This window comes from Onychostruthus taczanowskii, unplaced genomic scaffold (assembly GCF_017590055.1).
Source record: "Onychostruthus taczanowskii isolate IOZ18803 unplaced genomic scaffold, ASM1759005v1 scaffold26, whole genome shotgun sequence".
Lineage (NCBI taxonomy): Eukaryota > Metazoa > Chordata > Aves > Passeriformes > Passeridae > Onychostruthus > Onychostruthus taczanowskii.
The window spans coordinates 6376282-6400402 of NW_024499906.1; the positions used below are offsets into that span (position 1 = coordinate 6376282).

The following is a 24121-nucleotide window of genomic DNA, read 5'->3' on the forward strand; positions in this document are numbered from 1 at the left end:
AGTGGGTTTTTTTTCCACAGAAACTGGAATACATCCTGGTTTTGATGAGATTATGGCTGCAAAATTCATGGAATGAATCAAATTATTGGATTTAAACTTTGCATGTGAGTGCACAATTTATATTTTTCCTCCTCAGTAAAGTCCCACTGCCCTCAGTGACATCTGTTATGATGTAATGAAAAGAGTTTCATGACTAGGCATGTCTGTCAAGCAATGTATTTTATGTTCTTTATGCAATGTATTCTGCCCTTGGATCCATGCAGGTGAAATGCAGTGTTGTTTACAGGTCTTGTTATTTTTCAAGTGAGTCCCATTTGCCCATACATATTTCATTAAGGCTGAGTCCTAGTAGTGCAATCTTCTGACCATTCCTGAGCAATCTGCCTTAACAGCAATACAGTGAAACAAGGGAAAACAGTTTTCAGCAACTAACAGTTTTCTAATAATTCTGGCTTTACAAGCCCTAAACCAAAACTAGAACATTGTTCATAAAGGCCTTTTTTAACCAAAAGAGAAATGATGAGAGAGGATCTACTTCAACCTTTTACTGAAGACTTTACTCATGCAGAGTTTCCTCTGACATTACTTAAATCAGACTTTGTTGGAATTGAACGGAGTAATGAATCTGGAAGTGGTGCTGAAAATGTTTATCAGTGTTGTGCCTGGTTTTACACTGTTCTCTCACTTCACCTTTCTGTCAACACCGGTGGGAGGGAACAGGGAATTAAGATCAATCATTTTGAAAACATTACTTTCAATTTTTAAGCTGAACACATGAAATTTTTGAATGCAAATAAAATGCAAGTCCTGAAATAAAGATTACAAATGGTGGTGGTGGAAACAGAGGACTATTCAAGTATCATTTACCTTTGAAGATTGCTTATTTGAAATACAGAACAAATGGCAGAAAAGCCCAGGGAGATTTCAGGATGGTTACTGGGGAAGAAAAAATAGCATAAAAACAGTTAACAAAATGTCCATATAATTAATCTATAGCAGTTTTAATAGATTTTTAAATACTTTTAAATTTATTTTAAATATATATTAGCAAATTAACCATAATTTTATTTAAAATTCTGTAAAGTGCTCATTCAGTTAATGATAGATCTCAATTGTAGCAAGACAAACTAGCTGGAGCCTATTCTGCAAGAACATCAAAGGACAGCTTAGCTTTCATTTGCAAAGAGAAAAGAAGTGCGTAGGTTTTTTCACAGCCCATATTATAATACCAGAAATTGCATTTTTTTCTTTAAGAAATATATCCTTTAGAATATTAAAAAAATAAGTTTAATAAAGCCTGTGCTTAAAACAGCCAACGTACTGTATGAAAAAAAATTGCACATTTGATACCCTTTCAACCCTGCTTTTCATCCACAGGATAATGTAAGGAGTATATGATGTTGTTGGAAGGTGTCTTGAACACAGCTGATTTTCCTAAGCTATCAGAGTTTCTCACAGCAGGTGGAATTTTCAGCACACACAGAGTGGTTGTCATGGCAGCTGCTGACCATCACACACCACTAACCTTCTCGTTCCCTGGGCCAATATTTCCCTTGGCGGTACCATCTAAACGATGCGTTCCTATCGTGACCGTCGAGTAATCCTTAGCCATCATTTTCGCCTCTTTTTTCAAACTCTTCATTTGTGCTAGCTGGAGCTGTCTGGAGTCATATGCAAGTGCTGGGATAGTGTTCACTAAAATCAGCTGGAAAGGTTTCTTCTCCTCCTTGTAGCGACACTGGATGTAGCGAGAGAAAGCTGAGCGGTAGGTTTTGTTGAACAACGTATACACGAGTGGGTTGACAGCCGAAGAAAGGTAGCCAATCCAAACAAATATGTTAAGGAGTCCTTCAATGACCTCTTCTTTGCATGACTCCTTGCAAATAACAGCCATCACATTGGTGATGAAAAACGGGCACCACATCACAACAAACAGAAAGAAGACAATGCCAAGGACCTTGGAAGCTTTCTGCTCATTGCTGATGGATTGCATTGTTCTCCTCCCTGAAGTCCCCGTATCTCTGTTCAAGGAGCGCTGAAAGAGTTTCTCTGAGGACAGGGAACTCTGAGGGAGGAAGCTGAATGAAGTAAACTTTGTCTTAGGGCCAATGTCATTCACACATAGCATAGCTTCCTTCTGCAGTGACTTGATAGTTAAAAAGTAAGTGACTACCATGATGGTTAGAGGGATGAAGAATGCCACAAAAGAGCCTACTAGAACAAAATTTTCATCTGCAAGTAAGCAGATGTCTTTCTTAAACATGTCTTTCTTAAATACTTTGGAGTCATCTTGTAGTCCAAAGACGGGTACAGGCATGGAGATACCTGAAGGTGGATGAGAGAAAGAAGAGTTTAAAAACAAAAATGAAAAACACTTCCAGCCTCCAAGAAAAAACAAACATCTACCTGTGTTCTACCTGTGGCTGAGGTGACTGTAGCAATACACCTTACCTCAGCCACTGGTGGAACACATTTGCTTCCTTCCAACTGTCTATGACACCTGGTAGCCAGAAAAGCATGGTTTTGGATCTTGGACCCCTGGTAATGATCTCCAGACTTGCTCCTTGGTCCCTGCCACCTTGCAAAGGATTTTATGAACTATGACCGAGATGACACTACGTATTTCTTTTCTGGAGTGCCATAAGAGTGATTTTGGACTGTTTTTCATTAGAGGATTAAAAGTGTTCTGGCTTCTAAATAGGCTGGGAAATACTAATTTTAGGAGGAAGATAATTTTTTGTCATAGGTCTAAGAGTAATCTTTCATTGTGTCTTTCACTTTTCTTGCTGTAATCTCAATATAGTAAAATGCTAAATGCTTACAAAACCCAGCTTCCCTTGTGGCAGTGGCCAGATAAACAACGGGAACAAATTAAGCCCTGAGAGCCACTGTGTGAAGCAGTCTGAGATGTAGTTTATCTTGCAAGACTACAAAAGTCCTTTCACTGTATTTCCAGCTACTAGAGGCTGCCTTCTCTGTGCACAGCCATGCAAAATTTGTCTTCCTCTGGAGCATGCATCCTTGGCTTGTCATGAATGGCAAGACAAGGTGACAAAGTCCATTCTCCTTGGACTGCTCTGTCTGTTTCAAGCCTACTCAGCCATTTCCGCAGGGATTTCTGCAAATGCTGCTAGAGTCTGGGTAAAATCAAACAGCTGCTGTTTCTCTGGTTGTTGGTTTGGGGTTTTTTTTCAGCATTTGTCTCTTCCCCTCCAAATGGATGCTGTCTCTCAAAGAGAGGCAATGTTCAGACAATGAAAGAAATTATGTGCTGCAAAGATACCAAAAGTGGAGTGAAGCAGGGGGTGATAATGCAGCCCTGTTTGGATAAAAGCAATCAGAATTCTGATTCCTGTGGAAAGTTAGCATAATCTGTGAGCTTCAGTCCCATTTTCATTTTGGATCAGAAATCCCAGTTGCTGTATTTGGCTTATGAGAAATAAAAACATTGACTAGAGAAGAATTTCTTATGATGTGAGGGTGCTGTGCCCTATTTTGCTCAGTGGATGCCCAGGAGTGTCCTTACTCGTTCACAGATGAGTCCTGAAAGATCTGCATTTCATTGGTACCTTCCTCTATCTCTCTTTTTTCCCTTCTTTCCACTCTGCTGCTTAAACTGGGATCCCTTTAAAAGCATAGCCTGTCTCTTCATTTCACACATATTCAGTGACCAGCATAACAGCTCCAGTCCTAGAGGAAGTCTGTGGAGTACAGGCTCAATACCAAACAATAATAATCACAGTAATAATAACATTAGATTATTATTATGTTCAAGTGCTTAATTCTTTTTGTTCCTCTGCAGGTTCTACAAAGACTTTTTTTTTTTTCTAGGAACACTGTAGCTTATTTTGTCTTTGCAGCTTTGAACTGAGTCATGGCATTGCCTCAGGCCACTTTAGAAAAATGTTTTTCTTATCTGCCAGGGCAGAAGCTGGTGGAGAGCCTGTGGTATTACCCTTTCTGTTTCTCCTGCTCAAGCTCTAAATGCTTGAACTTGGGCTAGGAGAAGCCAGTGAGTGAGATGCAAACTCATGCAGTCTGTGGCAGCTCCTGAGCTGAGCTGACAGAAACCTCCAGCGTTTTTAGCTACTGGCTAAAAAAGTCCAAGTCCATCTCACTGAAAGCATGGAGGCAAAGGTCACCATCAGAAGCCAGACTGTCCAGCCATGGCCGAGTAATCTGGGGTGCTGAACAACTCCAGGGAAATGAGGAATGCTTTGAAGTTAGTTTTCTTTTTTTGGATGAGTTGAAGGGGTGATGAAGGCATCCAGCACCTCTCAGCGTCATACTCCAGCTGCACAAAGACACAGCATTAATCAGAGCAATACCACAAGTTTCCCATCTGCTTCTGCCCTGTGCTGATAACAGTGAGGCTGTTTTTTCATTTAATTCAAAGACCTAGTGTGAGCTGCAGAGATAAAATAAACAATGGTATTGACAGAGTAAAAAGATGCTTTTCATTACTACCTTATGGTTCAGCTGCATGAGGAGGCATGGGAGCAGTGGCTGCAGCACTAGAAAGAGGAAAATTTTCGCATAATTTTCATCCTTTTTCAAGTAAAGAGCCAAAGTCTGCTACAACTTCTCGCCTGAAACAAGAGGAGCAATTCCCCAAATGCTTGGTTTTGTTCTTAGCAGCTTCTGGAGACTGGCATCTAAATCCAGATTTCTGGTTTTATAAAATGGAAATGGGCTTCAGCATATAGCAGAAGTTCCTGCATTTCTTTGCCATTCATTTAACAAACATGAAAGTGCTGTACCAGCAGAGCTGCTAGTCACGTAGGTTTTTCTGAGTGACCATTCAAGGCATCTTTCCCCTACAGCCACAGGGAAGTGGTCTGTATACAATTTGAAAACAGCAGAGATACCACGCTTTGGTGGCAGAGAACACTGACAGCTGTAGACTGCTTTTTGTGTAAGCCCAGTTCAGTTGATGCAGGGCATCCCTCAAATGATACTGTGGCATTCCTGCATGGAAAAAGTGAATGTCCAGGCCAATTTTCTCTTTTCATATCTCTACAGGGACTAAATTTACTGTTTTCCTCCTGAAAGGAACAGGGTTTGTTCCTGCTCAACAATTGGCTTCTGCAGCATAAGTATGGCAAATTCCATGAGGATGCAGGGACAAAATTCAAAGGCAGTCATATTTAAACTGGCAGGAGCTTCCATGTGCAACTTACATCCACTATTTTGATGGAAGTTTTAGGAATCATCACATATGGCCAAAAATATAACCCACATGTCACGTTTGGTCAAGATCAAGTTTGTCCTGTAAACCCATAACAAAAAGTCCTAGTCTAAAGTTGCATTAGCATTATTGCAACTGACTGAATTAATTATTTAAAAGTTGAATATTAATGATCTCTTTCACCTGGATGATTCAGATGTATACTCGCTGGTTTACTTGTCCTTGCTTTCCAGCTCCCTGCTCTTGGTGACTGGATGTTTAAGGAGACACAGATGGTGCCTGTGCATTCAAATGTCATAAGAAGAAAATCAGCTTCACAAGAAAGGATCATGCAGAGCTACCAGGTAGGGACAAACAGGTGTTTGGGAAGTGAAGCATGTGCCAACAGTAGATCTGGAGGAAACAACCTGGAAGGGCTGTAACAGAACAGCTATTCCACACCCTGCCCATTCCATGCTCCCACTAGGTCAAGGTCAGTCTGGAAAAAATCTTCGTATCCCCTGAGGGCTTTTTATGATTTATCTTCCTTGGCTTTCAAAAGAACTAAACTGAGGCACAAGGAAGCATTAAGCACAGAATAGGAGAATCCATTCAAGCACTAAAGGTATATTAGCCACTCCATTTCCAGTTGACATTCCCATTTGGAACATTTTCTCTTGTCAACAAACCCTAAATATTATGTTCCTCTGGTACAAGGTGGTTTATTTATATGGTTTGATTTATACACATGTGGCTGTTTCAAACTGTGGATTTTAATAAACTGCACAATAGATCCCAAACAATGAAGATGGGTAATAAATGCTGCATTAAACCTAAAGAATTTGGGCACATTTTCAGAATTACAAAAGGCTCTTGAAAACACCAAAGGTTAAGAGTAAAGCAATGGCATCCTTTTTGTTCTCTCAAAAAGCCTGGTGAAATTGACAAAGGTTGATATAGTGGTACACACTGCTGGCTTCAGAGGTATGCAGCAGCTATAAAACCACTTTAACTGGACAGCTAAACTGGGTTTGCTGCCTTGAGCTGCTGAGAATTTCAATAAATCAAAGCCATAATTTACAATGTGTGTGTAGGGTGGCACACTTGGGTTACTTGGGGTGAAGATAAGGAGGGGGAAGTGAATTGATAAGGTCAAGGTTCTTTCAGTGAAGTGTCCTTTAAGCAGACACTGTCAGTCACATGCTTTCACCTTGCTTATATCTATTTCAATTTTGTTTAATATAAATGAGCATTATTCTGTGCCTTAATAAATGTCCAAGGGTTAGGAACTACCTTTTAGAAATGTCACTAGTTTTTCAAAAACTGTGGCACCTTTGTTCGCCTTCTCATGAAAAACAAAAAACTCTCCCCATCTCAGGCTTTAGCACTCACATTGATTCAGACATACCAGGTCATGGGCCAGCTCATGGGCCACTGCCCAAAGATGTGCTGTGACATAGAGGCCTCTGAAAGGATTTCTGCTTGAGAAGGCCAGTGTCTCCTTCAAGCAGCTCAATGTGACCTTATTGTCTAATTTCTTTAGAAAAGCCCATGCTAGTATCTGGCGCCTGTTTGTACTCAGAAAATATCTTCTGTTGGGACATCTAGACATTCAAACAGCAAACAGATGTCCATGTATAGCTCACCTGATACATCCCAAGGCATGCAATGCATACTCTCAATTTTGTGTTGTATAAAAATCTTGTTGCACACTGTCATCACATTATTTTCAATATTTGTGACTTAATTAACCACACAAAAGAATATTTGTTCCTTTGGACTACCATGGTGCCCTGTGTGGATGTTGCTCAAGGATCACAGTGAGCTACAGTGAGCCACTTGTTGCAGGGGGACCATGGATCATGTCCTCCTCTGAATATCAAGGATAACAATGTGCCTGGATCTTATATGAGGAGCTGGAGTTTAGCAACAGTTACTTCCACTTAAACATCCACAGAGGAGCTGCTCAGTCTGGCTTTGTGTCTCTGCTTGGCATGTGATATTCACAGTTATAGTTGGTACATCACTACGTTTCATTGTTTTGTCATTACAGCATTGTTTCCCCCGACCTGCAAACGCTTAGCTGCTCTCTGCATGCACCTGACAATGTTATTCCCCCATTCACTCCTTTCCAGTCATGACAAACCCTTCACTGTGATAATTTTGTTGCTGCCAGAGTAGTGCCAGCCATATTTCCAATGCATGCAGGTTGCTGATGGGTGGCAGTGCAGAAGCAGAGATCTCCACATGGGAAAAGGAGATGTTGAAAACCTCGGTGTGGATTGGGAATCACCATCTAAGGCTGCATCTAGTTAGCATGACTGTTAAAAAGCTTCCACCTTCCCTAGTCAGTGTGACAATGTCCCCAAAGTCCTGCGCTAGAATTTCTCCTCACATGTGAGACCAGCACGGAATTCTTCCCTGGTGGTAGGTACATGTGTTGGTGGAAGCAGAAGTGGATGAGGAGCATTCTCTCACAAATCCCCAGATAATATTTGCTTTCAGATGGATTTCCTCAAGAGCTAAGTGAGCCACAGTGCTGGGGAGCATCGTCTCCTTTGTGCATCCCAAGAGGCTGTACTCACAGGAATGGAATCAGAGTGAGTCCAAGCATTTTCCTTATAACTGCTGATAAACCAAATTTAGTTTTTTATTCAAGGGCACACATGGAGCTGGTTTTCTGTATCTTTCACACGGAACACTTCATTTGGTCAGACATGTTCTAGTTAATACAAGTGAAAGGAAAACAAATTTAACATCACATGGAGCAGGTGCCAGGTGACAGTTGGATTATTCTATTACTTTTGAAATGCCTTTGTTCTTGACAGCTCAGAAAATCTCTAAAGAAAACATATTATTTAGCCTAGCAGGAGATACATTCAATTATTTTTATGTGAGAAAAGTACGGTGAATGATAATTTATACCATAAATTATCTATTTCACTTTAGAAAAACAAAATCAGAGAAGTCTGTGTTTCCTAGTATGTTTCTCATTTATGTCCTCAGTCCTGAAGCCTATTTCTTAACAAGAACAGAGATATGTGTTTCTAAATTAATTTGTAGAACTGTGATAATAAAATAACTATTAACAGGATTAGAGGAGAATTACAGGAAGGAAAGTGCAAGACATTAAGGACAAGTGCCCCTTTTTGACCCAGCTGTTTAGAAACCCTGGCCTTCAGAGTGAGCTGAGTTATGAGAAAGGAAGCCGCTGATGGAGTCGCTTTCTGCTTTGACATAATCCTCAAAATGTGCACACAGCCCTATTTCCTAAAGGCAGCAAGAATACAACAGCAGGAAACAGTTTCTTTGCTTTTGGCTTTAAGTGCTTTTCCTGCCTATGCACTCCTCAAATTCTCTTTGCTAGTTATGGTGCAGGATTTGTTTACAGTCAGGTTTCCCTAATTTTCTTGTTGAATTTTTCAGGCCTTCTGAGTATTTGAGGGAGCTACAACCTTTTGCCTAGCAGTTTCCAGTGGATCCTACTCCCCAGTACAGTCTTTGCTTTTCAACTGGGGACATTATTTTTGATTTGGACAGAGGCTTCTTCCAAGGTGTTTTTTGGCTTCTCACAGAGATCCCCACTTGAGAGAAGTTGTTATCTCTCTGTCTAAGGCGGTTACCCAGTCACTAAAGGGAATATAGAAGTCTACACCTATCATACAGCTAGAAATAAACAAAGGAGGGTGAGGAAGCAACTTGCCTGGGGGATGCTGGCTGAGTAGAGCCCAAGTCCAAGGTGGACAGCAGCTACAATTCTGCTGCCATTTGGGAGCTGGAAGGGAGCTGGGCTTGATGTGCTTCTCCAGGGGACATAGGCTAATGACAACCTTCATCCATGGTGATTAGAAGTGGTGAAAAGTAACTGGCCTTACAATATAGCACTTAATGTTTAGTCTGAAAATTTGCAAGGTGTTCCACATGTTTCTAGCCTATCTCTGCACAGAGGGACAAGGTTCTCCTCCTGCTGTTTAAAGCTGCTTCTTCTGTGCCTCAGCAAAATGCAGCAGAGCAGGTCAAGCACCCTTTTTCTTTCTGTGTATTCAATTAATGTTGTTTATATTGCATTGGTGTTTTTAAGTTCCCAGCAGCAATGGTTTAATTTCTACTCAAAAGAAGTTACAAATTTATGGTTGGAACTGGGCTAGGTAAATATGTTAATTTATAAAGGAAAAGAACCTTGTGTAGGATCAACTCCAGCCACCTGTGATATCCCCTCTGTTTAGCATATGACCTTTTTCCATGTCAGATGGCCTCGCAGCATTCACTGTTCAGGTCCCTAGGAGAGCAGATTTGGGGATAATAGTGCTTTGAGAAGAAGGAAATACCATACCTTTTTTACAGGATCTTCCTAGATCAGATGTTATCAGTTTATCTTTTTAGCTATGAAGATTCTAAAGGATCCTTGGGCTAATTTATTATGTGCTATACATGCTACATACACAGTAATTCTTAAAAAAATTTGTAGCAGCAACAAGCCAAAAATTATGGAAAGATCTTAAATATTTCACTATCATAAGCAAATAATGTCCTAGAGCAGTCTAAGTGACAAGATCCCTTGATATTCCAATTTTTATATCTCTGTCTTTTAATTATTACATGGTGTGATTTGTTGAATGCTGAAAATTTACTTAACTCTGCTCAAATCTTCCTCTGAACTGAATAGAGATTCTGTTAGTATCTCTGAGATTTCTTCAGCAGTGCTACTTGGCCTCATTGTGTAGTTTCAAAGGGCACTGAATTTAGCTATCAGATAAATTTTTAAATCATTATTATTAATTTTTTTACAGTAATTTCACACTCCATTTGAAGGGCATGGATAACAAAAACTGTAATTCTTCTGGATTTTCTAGACCTCAGACCATGTCCCAGTTGTTTCTCCATGCCTCCTTTTGTGGTTTCTTGCAGAAGCTGCTCAATAAGCAAATTGTCAGCTTCTTACTAGTTATACAAGGAGACTGCAGCAGTGGTTGGACAGTTATTGGGATAGATGTCCTGACATGATGGATAATTTGGAAGGAAAAACAGAATGAGAAGCAGCTTAGAGACCTGCACAGGTCTGAAGGTGATGAGTCAGGATCCTGTGCTTTGTTTCACTGTCCACCCTGCAGCTAATGCCCTTCACCCTGACTGAACTCTGTTAGACCAGCCCTGGTCACATTTGCAAGATAACAGGGTTGAAGAAGAGAGAAAAAAGGGAGCATATCTGAAGGGATTGTATCTGCCCATATTTCTACCATCTACTGGTGTCTGTGTGGGTGCTACAGCATGATCCCTAGGCTCATCTTTCTGTTAAATGCCACAAAGCGCCTTGGAAATGAAAAATAAATACATGAACTGTTCTTGCAACAAGAAATGCTGGAGTGACCTCTTCATGTCCTGCAGCAGTATGGAAGGCAGGACTGGATTTAACTGGGGAACTTTCAATCTAAAACTTCTGAATACTGCTGTGCTTGTGAGGGGAAATTTACACTGCTCACTCAGTGCACCTTGGACCTAAAATCACACAGTTTTTTTCACAGGATACTTACAGTTCAGCTCAGTCTATGATCCTGGCAATAGTGGTCAATTTGACATTTCAAAACTCAGATCAAATACAAGAAGTCGTAACAAGGACTATGTTTTTCCAAAAGGAAATAAGTCTTCCCAGTGGGTGTGATTTATTTCCAACATAAAGGCAGGATTCAATACTGTGAAATACACAGATTCCAATTTTGATCAGGCAGAAAAGAAAGCCTTTATCACAATGCTACAGCCTGATTTCAGGACATCACAGGAGCTCTACAAGCTATTTTCCATCAATGACCCTGGAGGACATCATAGGCATAATCACCTGACAGGTGTTTCTAAATTTGTCTCAGGTAATTAGGAATATGTTGTTGCAGTTCTGACAAAACCCTTGACTTTTATTAGCTGGGCTTCTGCTTAGAAGTGATGCCAATATCACAGGCCAGGTAATGTGTGGGGAAAGTTAATTGCAGCCTGAGTGTTCAATAGTTTGCAATGTTCCTGCGGGTAAAGATAAATGTAAGCCTTTTAATTTTAGACAATTCTGTGATACATGAACCTTTTTTAATGTCATAAAACATAACATCTAGCTTAAGCCAAATATAATAAAAAAAGGAACTTGTGAAATTGTTCTGTATAATTTTAAACTAAACAAAATTTTCTCTTTTCTTGACATTTTCTTTTATGCAAAAGCACTTGTGCCACTTGTGCTAATGTGCAGCACCGTTTTTAATTTAGAAGGTGATTAAATGCAGTCACAGCATACAGACAACAGAATTAATGAATCCCAACATAATTCTTTGTACCTTGTTTTTTTTGTTATCATTTGTGTTGCATGTGGTATTTTCTATGCAGAAATCCAGCTCCTCTGACTAGAGATGCTGCCTTTTTTCTTAAAATGTTCCATTTACTCTGATATACCCTACAAAGAGAGACTGGCTGATTGTAGATCATATTGGCATGCACCAACTTATTCATTCAAAAAACCCTCATAACAGAACAGGTCTGGTCCAAATGAACTTTATGCTTCTTGCTGGTAGCTTCAAGAGGAAGAAGAACATGGTCCTTATGGTCTTCAAAACAGACAAGTTTTTTTTTTTAAAAACCAACTAATTCTTTCATCAGCACCTTGACTAAGCAGGCTCTTTTCTATTTCTAAAAATACAGCTCTACTGTTTATAACTTGGCTTTAAAAATAAAATCAAAGCAGAAAAAAATGCCACACAATACTGTTATGACCACCCTTCGTTCTTTTTTTCACCTGAAAGGCAGATTGCTTCTTGCAAAAGGACTGCTCACAAAATGAGTGTGTGCCTTTTTCATAGGCAAAACCCTTCATCTCATCCTGATGTAATTACCCAAAGAACATGGTAAATATATGCGTAATAATTATTCTTCCTTTGATGACACCTATTTACTGGTATAATATATTATCCCCCATCCAGATGAATGCTGGATTGCTCAGTGTCTTTGGTTTGCAAATGTGTCCCTATGAACACATGCCTATGTCTCATATCTTTATGTTTCCAAATTTGGAGAATTTAGAAAGCACTTCAATCATTAACATTCCTTTAAGTACTTTTTTTCCATAAAGACAAGTAAAATGTTCGTAACACCTCCTTGTTAGATGAACAAACATATACAAATTCAAAATGCAAGTGTTTTAAACCTTCACAGTTATGAGAGGGAGATATGTGTGGTAAGCTGATAGTCTGGCGGATGTATTCACTCTTCTGGGAAGAACAAATCAAGCAAAGGGTTCAGTTACATGGGAAACATGGGGATAATTTACATCAAAGTAAATAGGATATTTATATGTCTTTCTCAGAACCATCTTAAGTAATGCCTCATGACCAGAATACATGTGCTAGTCAACTCAGAAATGTGCATCACAGCACTGAATGTTCCTTTTCCATGGACAAACAACCTGTACATGAAGGGCTTGTTCTCATTAGTTGTCACTGCTGTAGGAGTCATTAGTATGGCAATGAACTTTCTACTGACGTATCTCTATGAAGAAATACAGTGAAGATTCTATTTCTGAGATGGCTCTGAAGCTCTAATACTTTATTCATGAAATTTCATGCCAACACCCTTCATTATAATTGACGCAAATTTCTCTGTATGTTTTGCAACAATTTTTTTTCAACTTCTTTTTATTTTTATGACATCATCTACATCGACAAATCGTAAAGGTCCCAGGGCTGCCCAAACATAAAACCTACAATGTTTGCCCCTGAGATCCTGCAGGTGGAGTGAGCAAACAGTGTTTTCACTCTATGAGAGATGGCTTCATGACTATGATAAAAATAAAATAAATGTTCCCTATGGAAATTATAGTGTAGTAGATATTTTAAGTTTAGCTCCAGCACTTCCAAATTTAGGTGCTAAGCTTTAAATCTATATTGCCAGAGTACTGTTCAGTGTATAATTGTTTGCAATTTTATATATTTTGGCAGTATATTCCATGTTTTAACAAATTATCTTTTCCTATGCCAAGGCATCTGTAAATTAGACTTGATTGAAGTGGCAAATTATGTCACCTGGAAGAAATGGATGTGTAGTAGATTCAGGACAGGGATTCCCAGCCTGCAGTTTATTAGCTGTTTCTGCCTTTTGAAACCTGTAAAGGGATTTTCAAATGAAAGATATTCTTGACAGAAAGAAGTCTGAGCCTAAGGATGCCAAAGCTGTCAACAAAACACAATCCAGAGGCACCGGTGGTTGAACTCTCCCAATCCCTGCTGCTTCCCTGGCCCTTCAAATGCTCTAAGGCAGCAAGAAGCCATGCAGAGAAATTGCAGGCTGTCTATGAAGGAGGTGTAAGCCTCTGTATCCTCATAAAATGTCACACTGCCAGATTAGCTGAGGGCTCAGTTGCACTGGGCTTGATTTGTACACCTGGAGCTAACTTCACCCTGCACTTTGGAGAAAATTGCTTCACGTGCTACAGTGTTTCTCATTTTCGAAACCTCAAAAGCAATGGCAAAATTTTAGAGTTATGTAGTGGGAGGTATTTTACCAGATTCATCCAGATCCATGTTGGGCTTTTTTATCTGCATGAAAAGTACTGAATAAATCTAAGTTGTTAAGTGACTGGGGAGTGCAGAGACTGCTTGAAGGCAGTGAACAGATGTGTAGGCTGAGTGAGAAATGATAAGAGAAAACTCAGCTTAGAGTGCTTGGGCTTCATCAGACTTCACATTACTTAGACCATTAACAGAGGAATAGAGAGAAATATGAACTGAGGAATGTTATATAGAAGGACTTAACATTCATGCCTGTCATTCTTTTATGTTACCCTTTCAAGGAGGGGATGATGCACTGTTGGCCTCTTGCAGAGCAATGGCTTTGTTAGGCCCATTTAGGACTCAAAGGTACTTTACATGTATTTTTCAGTATAAGCTCTATTTACAATTCTATAGATTCCAGTTCTATTCAAAATTCTACTTTTTTCCAGCAAGGGGAAATCTTTGGCTTTTTACACCTGTTCTTAATAATGACCTCTGAGCTTTAAAACAAATGGAATAATTTTCAGGGTTTAATGAGCTTTTGCCTTCAACAGCTACAAATAATCTAATTATCTAACCACTGTGCACACTGGATGATTTAAGAATTAAAGACACAATTAGAATCTGTTACAGTAATTAGAATCTATTTTAAACCAATTGCCTGTGGCATTACATGGTCTAGTGAAACAAAGGCTCCTGGCTAAATGCTCTTCTTCTACTAAAAACTAATGTTAACACAATTTACTTTTTTAAAACTGATAAAATCAAGATTTCAGAAGTCAAGTAAACTAAACTATCTGTGCTTTTTTCTGCTGTTTTTAAAATGCTTCATATATCACTAAAGCCGATGGAAGGAAGATCACTGATTGCCTTTGGTTAAAATTGACTGAATATATTTGTGTATTTAGTGAATAAAAGGAAAATTACACATTTAGTGAACAAAAGTGTAATTAATTGGGTACACTAGAAGTTATAATCTAGGTAAGTTGGGTTCAGGCCCAACAAATCAGCTAGAGGTATTTGCAGGAGTCAGTGAGCAGGTGGATAAGGGTAATCTAGCTGATATAATGTTCCTGGATTTCCAGAAATCCCTGACAATACTTTTTGTCAAAGGCTGTTAGTGAAATTAAATCCTAATGGCAATAGAAGAAAGATTTTCTAGTAGAAAAAGAATGGGTTGAAAGACAGAAGGTTGAAAGAGAAGTGGTAGGATTAAATGGTTTGTTTCCATATTGAGGGTGGTAGAAGGCAGCATCTGACAGCCCTGTATGTTCACCAGTGCTGTTCAGTTCAGCCTGAGCTGTTTGCATGGTCAGTGGAACTGATTCAATGTGCTGCCAGCACACAACTCTGGACTGTTTCCCCCTTCTTCCTCAGCTAAAATGAACCTCTGCACAGGGGAACATAACGTCTTTCATTTCTTTCTCTTGCTTTTTACCCTCCATCTCATACTTCACAAAAGTTCATAGGTCACCAGCTGAACTGCAAACTGTAGGAATATAGAGAAGTCAAAGGGTGTCTGAGGCTGGAGAGCAAACCTTGAATCTGAATCTGTAAGTGAGATGGTAGCCACACCAGGTGCTGTGGAGGGTGTGTTGTGCCCAACACTAGCTCTGCCTGTGCCAGATATCATAGAATGGTTTGAGTTCAAAAGAACTTTCAAGATAATCTCATTCCAACTCCCCTGCCCCAGCTAGGGACACCTTCCACTAGACCAGGTTGCTCAGAGCCCCATCCAACCTGGATTTGAGTACTTCCAGGGATGGAGCATCCACAGCTTTTCTGGCCAATCTATGCCAGTGTCTCACCATCCTCACCTCACTCCCAGTGAGAGATATCAGTCATAGCTGCGTGAAAATGTAAAGAGTTAAATCATTTATAGCCCTGTCACTCCAAGTAGCACTGGGATCCTGGAGACTGGTAAATCATACATGGGGCACCTCTTTGTTCAGAAAGCATTTCCTGTTAGTAAGTGATACAGAAAGCACCTTCAGAAACCCATTTCCTACATATTCTTAGCTGGATGGTGGCAGATCAGGAAGATAAGCGTTGATGACTGACTGACAGCAGGTTGCATGGGTGATCTGGGATCTATCAAGATTCCTTACAATACTGGCATTTTTCTTTATTCTATTAATATAGCAATATGGCACAGTGCAAACTTAGTCCAGCCTGGCAGTGACTGGCTCATCAGTTTCCTATAGCTTCTTCCTATGTTTGCTTTCTTATCTGTCCTCTGGAACACATCCCATTTGCCATAGCTTGTTGCCAGGCTGGAAACCAACCAGTCTTCCTTAGCTGGTCTCCCAATGCCCCTTGCTTCCATGAGACTAGAAACCAGCTGAGCATCACTTCATTCCTGCTCACCTAAGTGTGCTTGCCTACATTAACTTATGCCTATTTAACCTTCTCACTGTTTTGGTGACACAAAATGTGTGAATGAGATGAAGTTACCCTATAACTCTTCCTATTTTCTGGACATCCACTGTTCCTTTACATATGTCTTTATTCAGCTGCAGTAAAGCAGGACTCTGTCCCCTTCACTCATGCCACACTTGAATGGCTTCCAATAAAATAAGGAGTTGTATTTTTCAGAGTTGTATAAATAGGGACCACACTGCTATCACTTGCCATAATAATAACAAGTAACATCTGTGACTCATCACTGTTAGAAGACAGTGTCTCCAGAGGGCAGAAAAGTTGTTTTTACAATGGATATGTTACTAGTTATTACTGCAAAGAAAATACATAAATTTTGAAACAAAATATCAAGCTATCAAAGAAATAAACCCTCCTGCTACAGGACATAAACCATGCTCTAACTAATAGGGCTAAAATAACACTTTTTTTCTGGATTCCTTTTAATAGTGAGCTAATTCAAATACTCTGTCAGTAAGCCCCTGTCTGAGAAACGATGCTGAGCTGAGAAACGATGCTGAGCCCCTGTCTGAGAAAAGATGCTGAGCAGAGTGGACCACTGGTTTGCCTTTGGAATGGTCATTCTGATCATTCTGTGAATTTGCGCTTAAAAAGGACAGTAATTTCACACACACTAAGCACAAGGCGCCACACACAAGTGCACACAAACACAGTATGCTCAATTTTAAGGAATGCTTGACTTTTTTATGCTGTATATAGAGAAATGCACTGAAATACTTGCACTTAGCAGTTTCAAAAACTGGAAAAACCTGGACAGAGTAGGTAATATATTTTCTGCTGGATTTAAAAAATGTGACTGTTGAAGAGACAAGATATGATTCATTTAATCTAAATAAAGACATCGACATCTGAGTTGCTATAGGCTTCCTTTATAGTTGAGAACTAGGTATTTTTAGGGGGGAGTTCACCTGGTCTGTGCTAGACATCTACATCTGATCAGGTGAATCCACCCCAGAGCCAGATGCTGTTGAACCTCATCAGGTCATGTAGAATGCAGAACTGTCCTCCTCTTTAGTGCAAACTCCCATGATTTCCTGTGCAGTAGAAGATACAGTATTTTAAAGCTTAACAATCCTAGACTACTTTTTCTCAGACTGTGGGCTAGGATCAAGAGGGAGGTCAGGAGATGATTTAGAGTGCCAGGCGTTAAGCATCATCTCCTTTCTCTCCTCTGGGAATAGTGGTAAGGGATCACAGTTACCACTTGCAATAATTTGTATTAGCCAGGGAAAGAGCTAATTTCCTTTGATTGCTGACAGCTCACATCTCTTCCAGGGCAAAAAGAGTGAATTTTTCCTGCCTCTGAATAGTGAACTGCCAATGCTCAAGAGTCTACAAGCACCGAAAGGGAACTGTGTTTTCAAAGCATTTGAGAACCTCCACCCCAGCTGTGTGAGGAAATTCCTGATGGCATCAGACACCAAACTCTTCCAACTCCCATGCCACAAGACTGCCCTGGAAATGCCACCGCCAGGGGAATAAAAGATCAGTGTTCCCTTGCCTAGTTTTGAGGCTCTGGGTTTTGCCAGAGCTAGTTTAGACTGTAACTCCGAGCTGTCCTCGGGAGAGACTCCTCTCACTCTCACTGCACACAGTATCTGTTGTCTCCTAAAGAGGATGCATAAATTCCCCGCCATACACACAGGGAAAGGCAGAGAAGATCTGCCCATGAGAAAAATATCTAAGCAAATTACTCAAATAAGAAATTGGGAGCAACTGACTTACATACAACAGGGAAATGCATTTTTCAGTTGATATATTTTTTTTCTCTTCAGATATTTAGGTAATGATGGATCATCAGTATGGGAAATAAACACAACTTTAAAATAAACTTGAATGTGGTCATGCTGTCACTGATGCATATTCTTTCAGTGCTGCTCAGTTCTCCTCCATTTCCTGTTGTTGTTGATTTCCACCGCATAATTACTACATTGCAGCACTTCATAGAAGTGGAAAGCAAAATACTGCAGGCAGAGAGTAAAGTTTTAGACTGCAGTATATACATCAAATCCTCTCAAAAGCTGGAAATCTGCAATTACATGCTGAAATGTTGCCTCACTTACCAACTGATATGGTCCAAACAGCAATTATTTTGGCAAAAGCCTTAGTTCTGGAGTTAAAGCGGCTGTGGTGGATGGGGTTCCGGATGGCAATGTAGCGATCCAGGGAGATGGCACAGAGGTGCATGATGGACGCCGTGGAGAAGAGCACGTCCAGGTAGATCCAAATGGCACAGAGCTTTCTAGGTAGAGGCCATTCGTATCCTGCACAAGAGAAAGTTGGCATCAGCTAAAGATGTGGCATATATCTCAGGTTGTGACACGTGTCTTAGTGAATATATCCTTCTAGGAGGATAGTAATAAGTACTAAGCAGTAGTAAGCGATACATTTAGAAGCTGCCTGACACTGTTTTAAGAAAATATTTTCATTTGTTTGTAGCTTCCTAACTGTAGCTTTTGGGGTTAACTCTGCTTCTTTCCCAGGCTACAGGCAGCATATGCTTTTTCTTTTTAATTCTGTTTGCATAATGCTAGTGCTTGGTGCTATGATTAAACATTTTTTGGCAGCAAATCTATGAAAAGAGAAGCAATTTTGTCATTGGAAATCTGCAAGTTCTCAATTTTGCTTTAGGACTTTCTATCCACGTAATTACTGCATTATCAACACCTGCTGATATGCAAAGCTGCCTTAATTCTGAAAGTAAAACTTTGGATTTAATGGAAGCTAAAGAAGAAAAATTGTTTTGTTGCATACCAGTGATATTTATCTCACCTGTCTTTAGGCCTCTACCATATACCTAAATAAGGATATTCCCTCTGTCAATGACTATTGATAGGCTCCTCCAGGGAAAGCAATCCAAAGCAGATGCATTAGTGTTTACCAATATCCAACCTACAGCTTGTTTACTGCAAATTAAGCCCTTACTTTTTCCTTGTTTTTTTTACTACCTATAAAGATTAATTGATTACTGTACTTTCTCAAAGCTGTTGGGAGATGGCTATCATGGCTTGCCTAGTTTTGTGTTTATTTTTCTGTCTTCCAGTCTAAGAAAAGCCTAGTACTTTCTCTTTTTCTTACAGATCATGCTTTTAAAACTTTTTTCTTTCTTATTTTTCTGCCCTGGAATGTGTTTAATTTGTCTGCATCTTGTCTATCATTCAGTGATTAAAGAGGACTTGTTACTCTTGCAAAGACCTCCTGACTGCTAAGTGAAATACAAGACTTCTTCATGGATCTTGAAGGGAATGTCTTTACTTTATACAAGTAAATGGAATGGTAAGTGTCTTTTGTGTGAAAATATCATGCTAGTGAAGCACATTTAGCTAATGCTACATTTTGACAGCCAGATCTTGTTCAGCATTCTTGAAGGCCAGACAAATTTCACCAGTAGAAGCTGGTTTGCTTCTTTACCTTTGCACTCACTGAATGTTGTTTGTTGCTTTCAGACTTTCTCTTCAGGGGTCCAGATTTTTGTTGATGATTCTCATCCTGTCCCTCTGAGTGCTTGTAACCTCTCCCAGCTTGGCGCTTTTGGAAAGCTGTGTAAGCTCTCACTCCACACACTATACCTGTTGTTCAGAGCAGTACTGAGCAGACCCAGGCTAAGCAGAGCCCTGCAGGGGCCCCCATTCAAAATCCCTTCTATTCCTGCAGGGAACCACTACCAGCTCTCCTTAGAGCAAGTTTTGCAGTTATCTTGTAGTGATTTAATTCAGAGGATATTACCCAAGCTGCCCAAGGTAGTGTGGCATGGGACAAAGCCAAAGCTCATATTGTGAGAATATGTAAGTGTTTTGGGGACTGCCTGTCTCCTTTGGAGATACAGTACGAGATTTGCAACAGCAGGAATGGAAGGAGAGGTGGAAGAGGTGGTCTGTGCCTAATTATGTTTTGTCTCAGTGAGTACTGAGGAGACCTATTTCTTGGTGTTCTTGGGTTGCTGTAATACAAGCTGACCCTGACAAGCCATACAGCATTTATGGATGTATTTTATCATGTTTTCTGGTCTTCTGTGGGAAAATCTGGTCCCTGGAGTGTGTTATGTGATGGCTGGCTTTCAGGGGCATGACTTCCCAGTAGCATCTCTCTGTCAGGCCAGGCCAGTTTACACAGGGAAAACCATTAAAGTATTTTTACACTTGACAACATACATCTTCTCTTGCTTCAGTGACCTTTATGAGCACATTTGTCATATTCTTCTAGACTTCTTGTCTTTGTAATAAACCAGAATGAGACAGGGATGGCAGCATCTGCCAGATAAACTTCCTTAGAGACTACAGGTTCAAGAAAGTATATGAGAGGAGAAAACTCTGGATGCAATAAGGTGCCCCCTTAAGAGTGTGGATAACATCCTCCAGGAAGTTTTCTGCTCTGTAGTCACATCCACCTTGGCAGGACTTACTGGGTGCTGCCTTTTCCAGCAGAGTCTGGGGCTGCTGGGTGGATGGAGAACCCTGCCCAGCCCAAAGGGTGCAGACTGGTGCAGGACCATGTCTGGGCACCCAAACCAGAATTGCCCACAGTAGCTATAAACCTCTCAAGAAAATCATCTCTGGGCAAAGCAATCACCATACCCCTCCAGGGGGCTGCAGAAGGGGTGGTGGGGCACTGTCGTTCCACAGCCTTGGCAGTGTCCCGGCAGAGCACCTGTGTGCAAAGGCCTCCAATTTGAGCTCAAGACTCTCAGCATAAGCGATGTGGCTGAAGCTGAGCAGCCGTGGCCAAGAAAATGCTCCTGTGGAAGGGGACGTTTCCCTCCATGCCATCACTGATCATCCTGGAGGCTGATGGTGCACCACACCAAGATGGCTCTCCTGGTACCAGTGCATGCCGCCAGATGATTTTTCACCCCAAGTTATGCTGCTTCCGTTCCTGGTCTAGCGAGGGAAGAAGCAGGGAGAGTTGGCGAAGCCACCGCAGCCCCTCCCCTGTGCCTTCGGGCGCCCTGCGGCTCCCGTGCCCCGGCCGCCGCCGCCTTTGCCCGGGACGAGGGCTCCGGCTTCCCGCCGTGCGGGAAAGGCATCCAGGCCCCACCCCCGGATCCCTCCCGAGACACGGGTTTCGGCCATCCCTTCCCTCGGCAGCGGAGGCTGGCCAGCAGGAGTCCCTGTTGCTTGTCTCAGGGAATCACGCACGACTTAAATCTCACCCATCGGACAATTCCTGTTTCACGCTGTTTCTCCCGCCAAAGATAATCGCACGCTAATACGGTAAATCACGGTGTTGCACCGTGACCGGTGCCAAATGCAGCTTGCAAATGCTGCTGGGGGCGATCTGTGCAGAGATACTGAAAATGGAAAATAAACTTCCAACTTTCTGGATTAAATCTCCCTTAAGAACAGGCTCACGTTTGGACCTTAAGTCCAAAAGTAGTGAAGTAATAGAAATCTTTCAAAAACAATCTACTTTCCTCCTGACAACGTGTAGTTTCTCTTTGAGCTGCTGCAATTCAGTAGCATTGAAGGCTCATTTCTGAAGTTTAAGGACAGTAACAGCCTGGCAAAACTGGTGCTGAACACATAGGGTGCTGTGCTGCTTGTTCTGGTGTGAGCTGTGTTGCAAATGATATTGGTGAAAATGAGAAGAAAGATTTGCTATTAATCACCTGCAAGGGCATGAACTGTGAGTCATTATTAACGTAAATAACTTATCTTAAGAAATGATAGTTTTGCATTTGTAAATGTTACTAAACAGGCAGAATGAATGCCCATCCATTTCTTAACTCCTGTAATATTTATTCCAGCATTTGCTAGTAGGCTGATGTCTAAGCAGAGTATTGGTGATAAGAAAATTATTTACATTTTTAATACTTTGTTAAAAATAATTGAGGGGGCTGCCTACTTTGAATCTAAAAGTAGGCATTAGTGTTTCAGTGCATATTTGCAAGGCAAAGTAACTGGCAGGACCCTACATTGTCATTGGGAACGTAAAAATTATGAGCCAGGGAAAAAAACCTGAAAGCAATAGAAAGAACAAAGCATATTCACATACACTTTGAGGCAATTCATCTGAAAACTGAGTAATAAACTGATGTTATGGACTGTGTTTAAAATGCCTGTAGCTGGAAATATAAAGTAGGAAAAGATTCAAGTACTTCACCTGTTCCACCCATTAACCAGTGACATATATCTCAATTTCTATGGAGTGATAACAATTTTCTGTGGTAAGAGAATTAAATCATGATGACAACAAGATGTTATTGCATGCAATGTTTAAGGCTTGTCAATAGATGCAGTAGGTTAAACAGCTAATACTCACCATACAGTATGGTTAACATGGACACAGGCATGACAAGGAAACCTAGCAGCATATCAGCTATTGCAAGTGACATTAGAAAATAGTTAGTGGCATTCTGTAGTTTTTTCTCCAGTGAAACAGCCATGATGACAAGAATATTTCCAGCAATGGTTAAAACAATCACTATCACTGTCAGCAAAGCCGGCCAGTTTTTCTGTGAAGGGCAGCACGGTGGGCTCATGTTACTTTCACATGAAAGATTGGTTAGGTTGTCAGAGTTCACAGTCAGGTTGCAGAGATGTGATATATTAATTTCTCCAGCTCCATAAACATTTCTGTAGAATCTTCTCTCATGATTTATTTGTATGAAGGAGTTTGCAGTTGGGTTCACAGAGCTCTCTCCATCACAAAGAATATCCATTGCTAAGTCCAAAACCACAGAGATAAATTGTGAAAAACAGGAAATTATCACCCTTTGTCACCATTGGGCATTATATTCCTCAGTTCTCCATGCCAGAAGTTGAGGGAGCACAATATTTTGTCGACTGTATTTTTGCCACTAGTGCGATGTAGAAAAACATACCAGAATTATTCCAAAAGCTGAAATCTTTTGTTTTCAGTTCCATAGGAAGTCCAGTGTTGGCATATATTGAAAATCCAGCTGAAAAGTAAGCCCAGGCTGTAGGATACAGAATGTGGACTTGAGGCTTAAGAGAGCAAAAATGTTGGAGAAATAAAAGACATAAAACTTTTGCAACCACTAGGACTCCCCTCTGGAGCTACATCTTATTGCTATTGGTAACTGTTATCACACAATTTTAAACACAGCAGTATTAAAATATCTTGCCATATTAAACAGCAAAGCTCTTGCTTCTCTATTAAGAAAGTTGATTAATTATTCCATCCAGCATCTTTCTCTTGAAATAATTAAATATGCTCTTATTTATAGTGCATCTTCCATAATATGGCTGATAGTCTCTGTCTTCTGTTGTATTTCAGAATCATTTTCAGCCTCATATCAGAGACTACACATTCTGCTCCATGCTGATTTTTGTAGCTAATTGTACCTTTTGGCCCAGCATGGCTTCAGAATGGAAATTAAACAACTAGATACTGTTATAAAAGAATACAATTTAAGGAAGACTTACATTGCACTTCAGAGCCCACTTTCAAACTGCGAATAGATGCACTTTGCACCTTGGTTTACCATATTCTTCGCTGTGTTTAGCCAGTTCTGTGTCTTTTTTCTTCAGCCTCCTCCACAATGGTGGTATTTCAAATAGTTTTTTGACTTCTAAACTGCACACTTGAGTGAAGCCAGTTCCTGTGCTGCGAGGCTTGCTCTTTTCTTCTGAGAGATAGGCTGCTTGCCGGCTCTTTCCTTGTGCGTTTCCCCGCCCCAGGGCAAGCTATATTTAAAGTAATAATAATATCAGAGCCCTTCTTGAAGTGACACAAAAGAAAGCGCGCGCACACACTCACGAGAAAGCAGCCTGCACGGAGGAATTACTGATTGCAACAGGAATGGAATTTCTCCCTTGCTGCCTTGTTCGGATTGTCAGACCTCCCACTCTCTGGATGTCAGAAACTGCAAGGTAGCAACAGCAGAGGAGGGCAGGGGAGGGCAGAACAGAGAGGGTCTTTTTGGTAAGCCAGCAGTTTTTTCGGTGCTTATTTTAGAGGTTCTCTGCTTGGGGGCTTTTTCAACACACGCTTTCAATTTGCAGTGGATGGCTCACAAACAGCTGCATGCAATTAC

The 24121-nt window shown here is 40.6% G+C and overlaps 1 protein-coding gene across 2 annotated transcripts; it reads right to left on the reverse strand.

Annotated features, from left to right (window-relative positions):
* Positions 1-621: 621 nt before the first annotated feature.
* Positions 622-22905, reverse strand: HTR2A (5-hydroxytryptamine receptor 2A). 2 transcript variants are annotated; one of them, XM_041407344.1, is made up of 4 exons: positions 22384-22905; positions 18189-18389; positions 1526-2325; positions 622-936 (listed from the first exon to the last, which is right to left on the reverse strand). In XM_041407344.1, the coding sequence occupies exons 1-4, from the start codon at positions 22781-22783 to the stop codon at positions 934-936; spliced, it is 1404 nt and encodes a 467-aa protein (XP_041263278.1). In that variant the 5' UTR covers positions 22784-22905; the 3' UTR covers positions 622-933. The 2 variants fall into 2 exon arrangements, with proteins under 2 accessions (XP_041263278.1, XP_041263277.1); XM_041407343.1 differs by lacking the exon at positions 622-936 and having other exon boundaries at positions 1209-2325.
* Positions 22906-24121: the final 1216 nt, after the last annotated feature.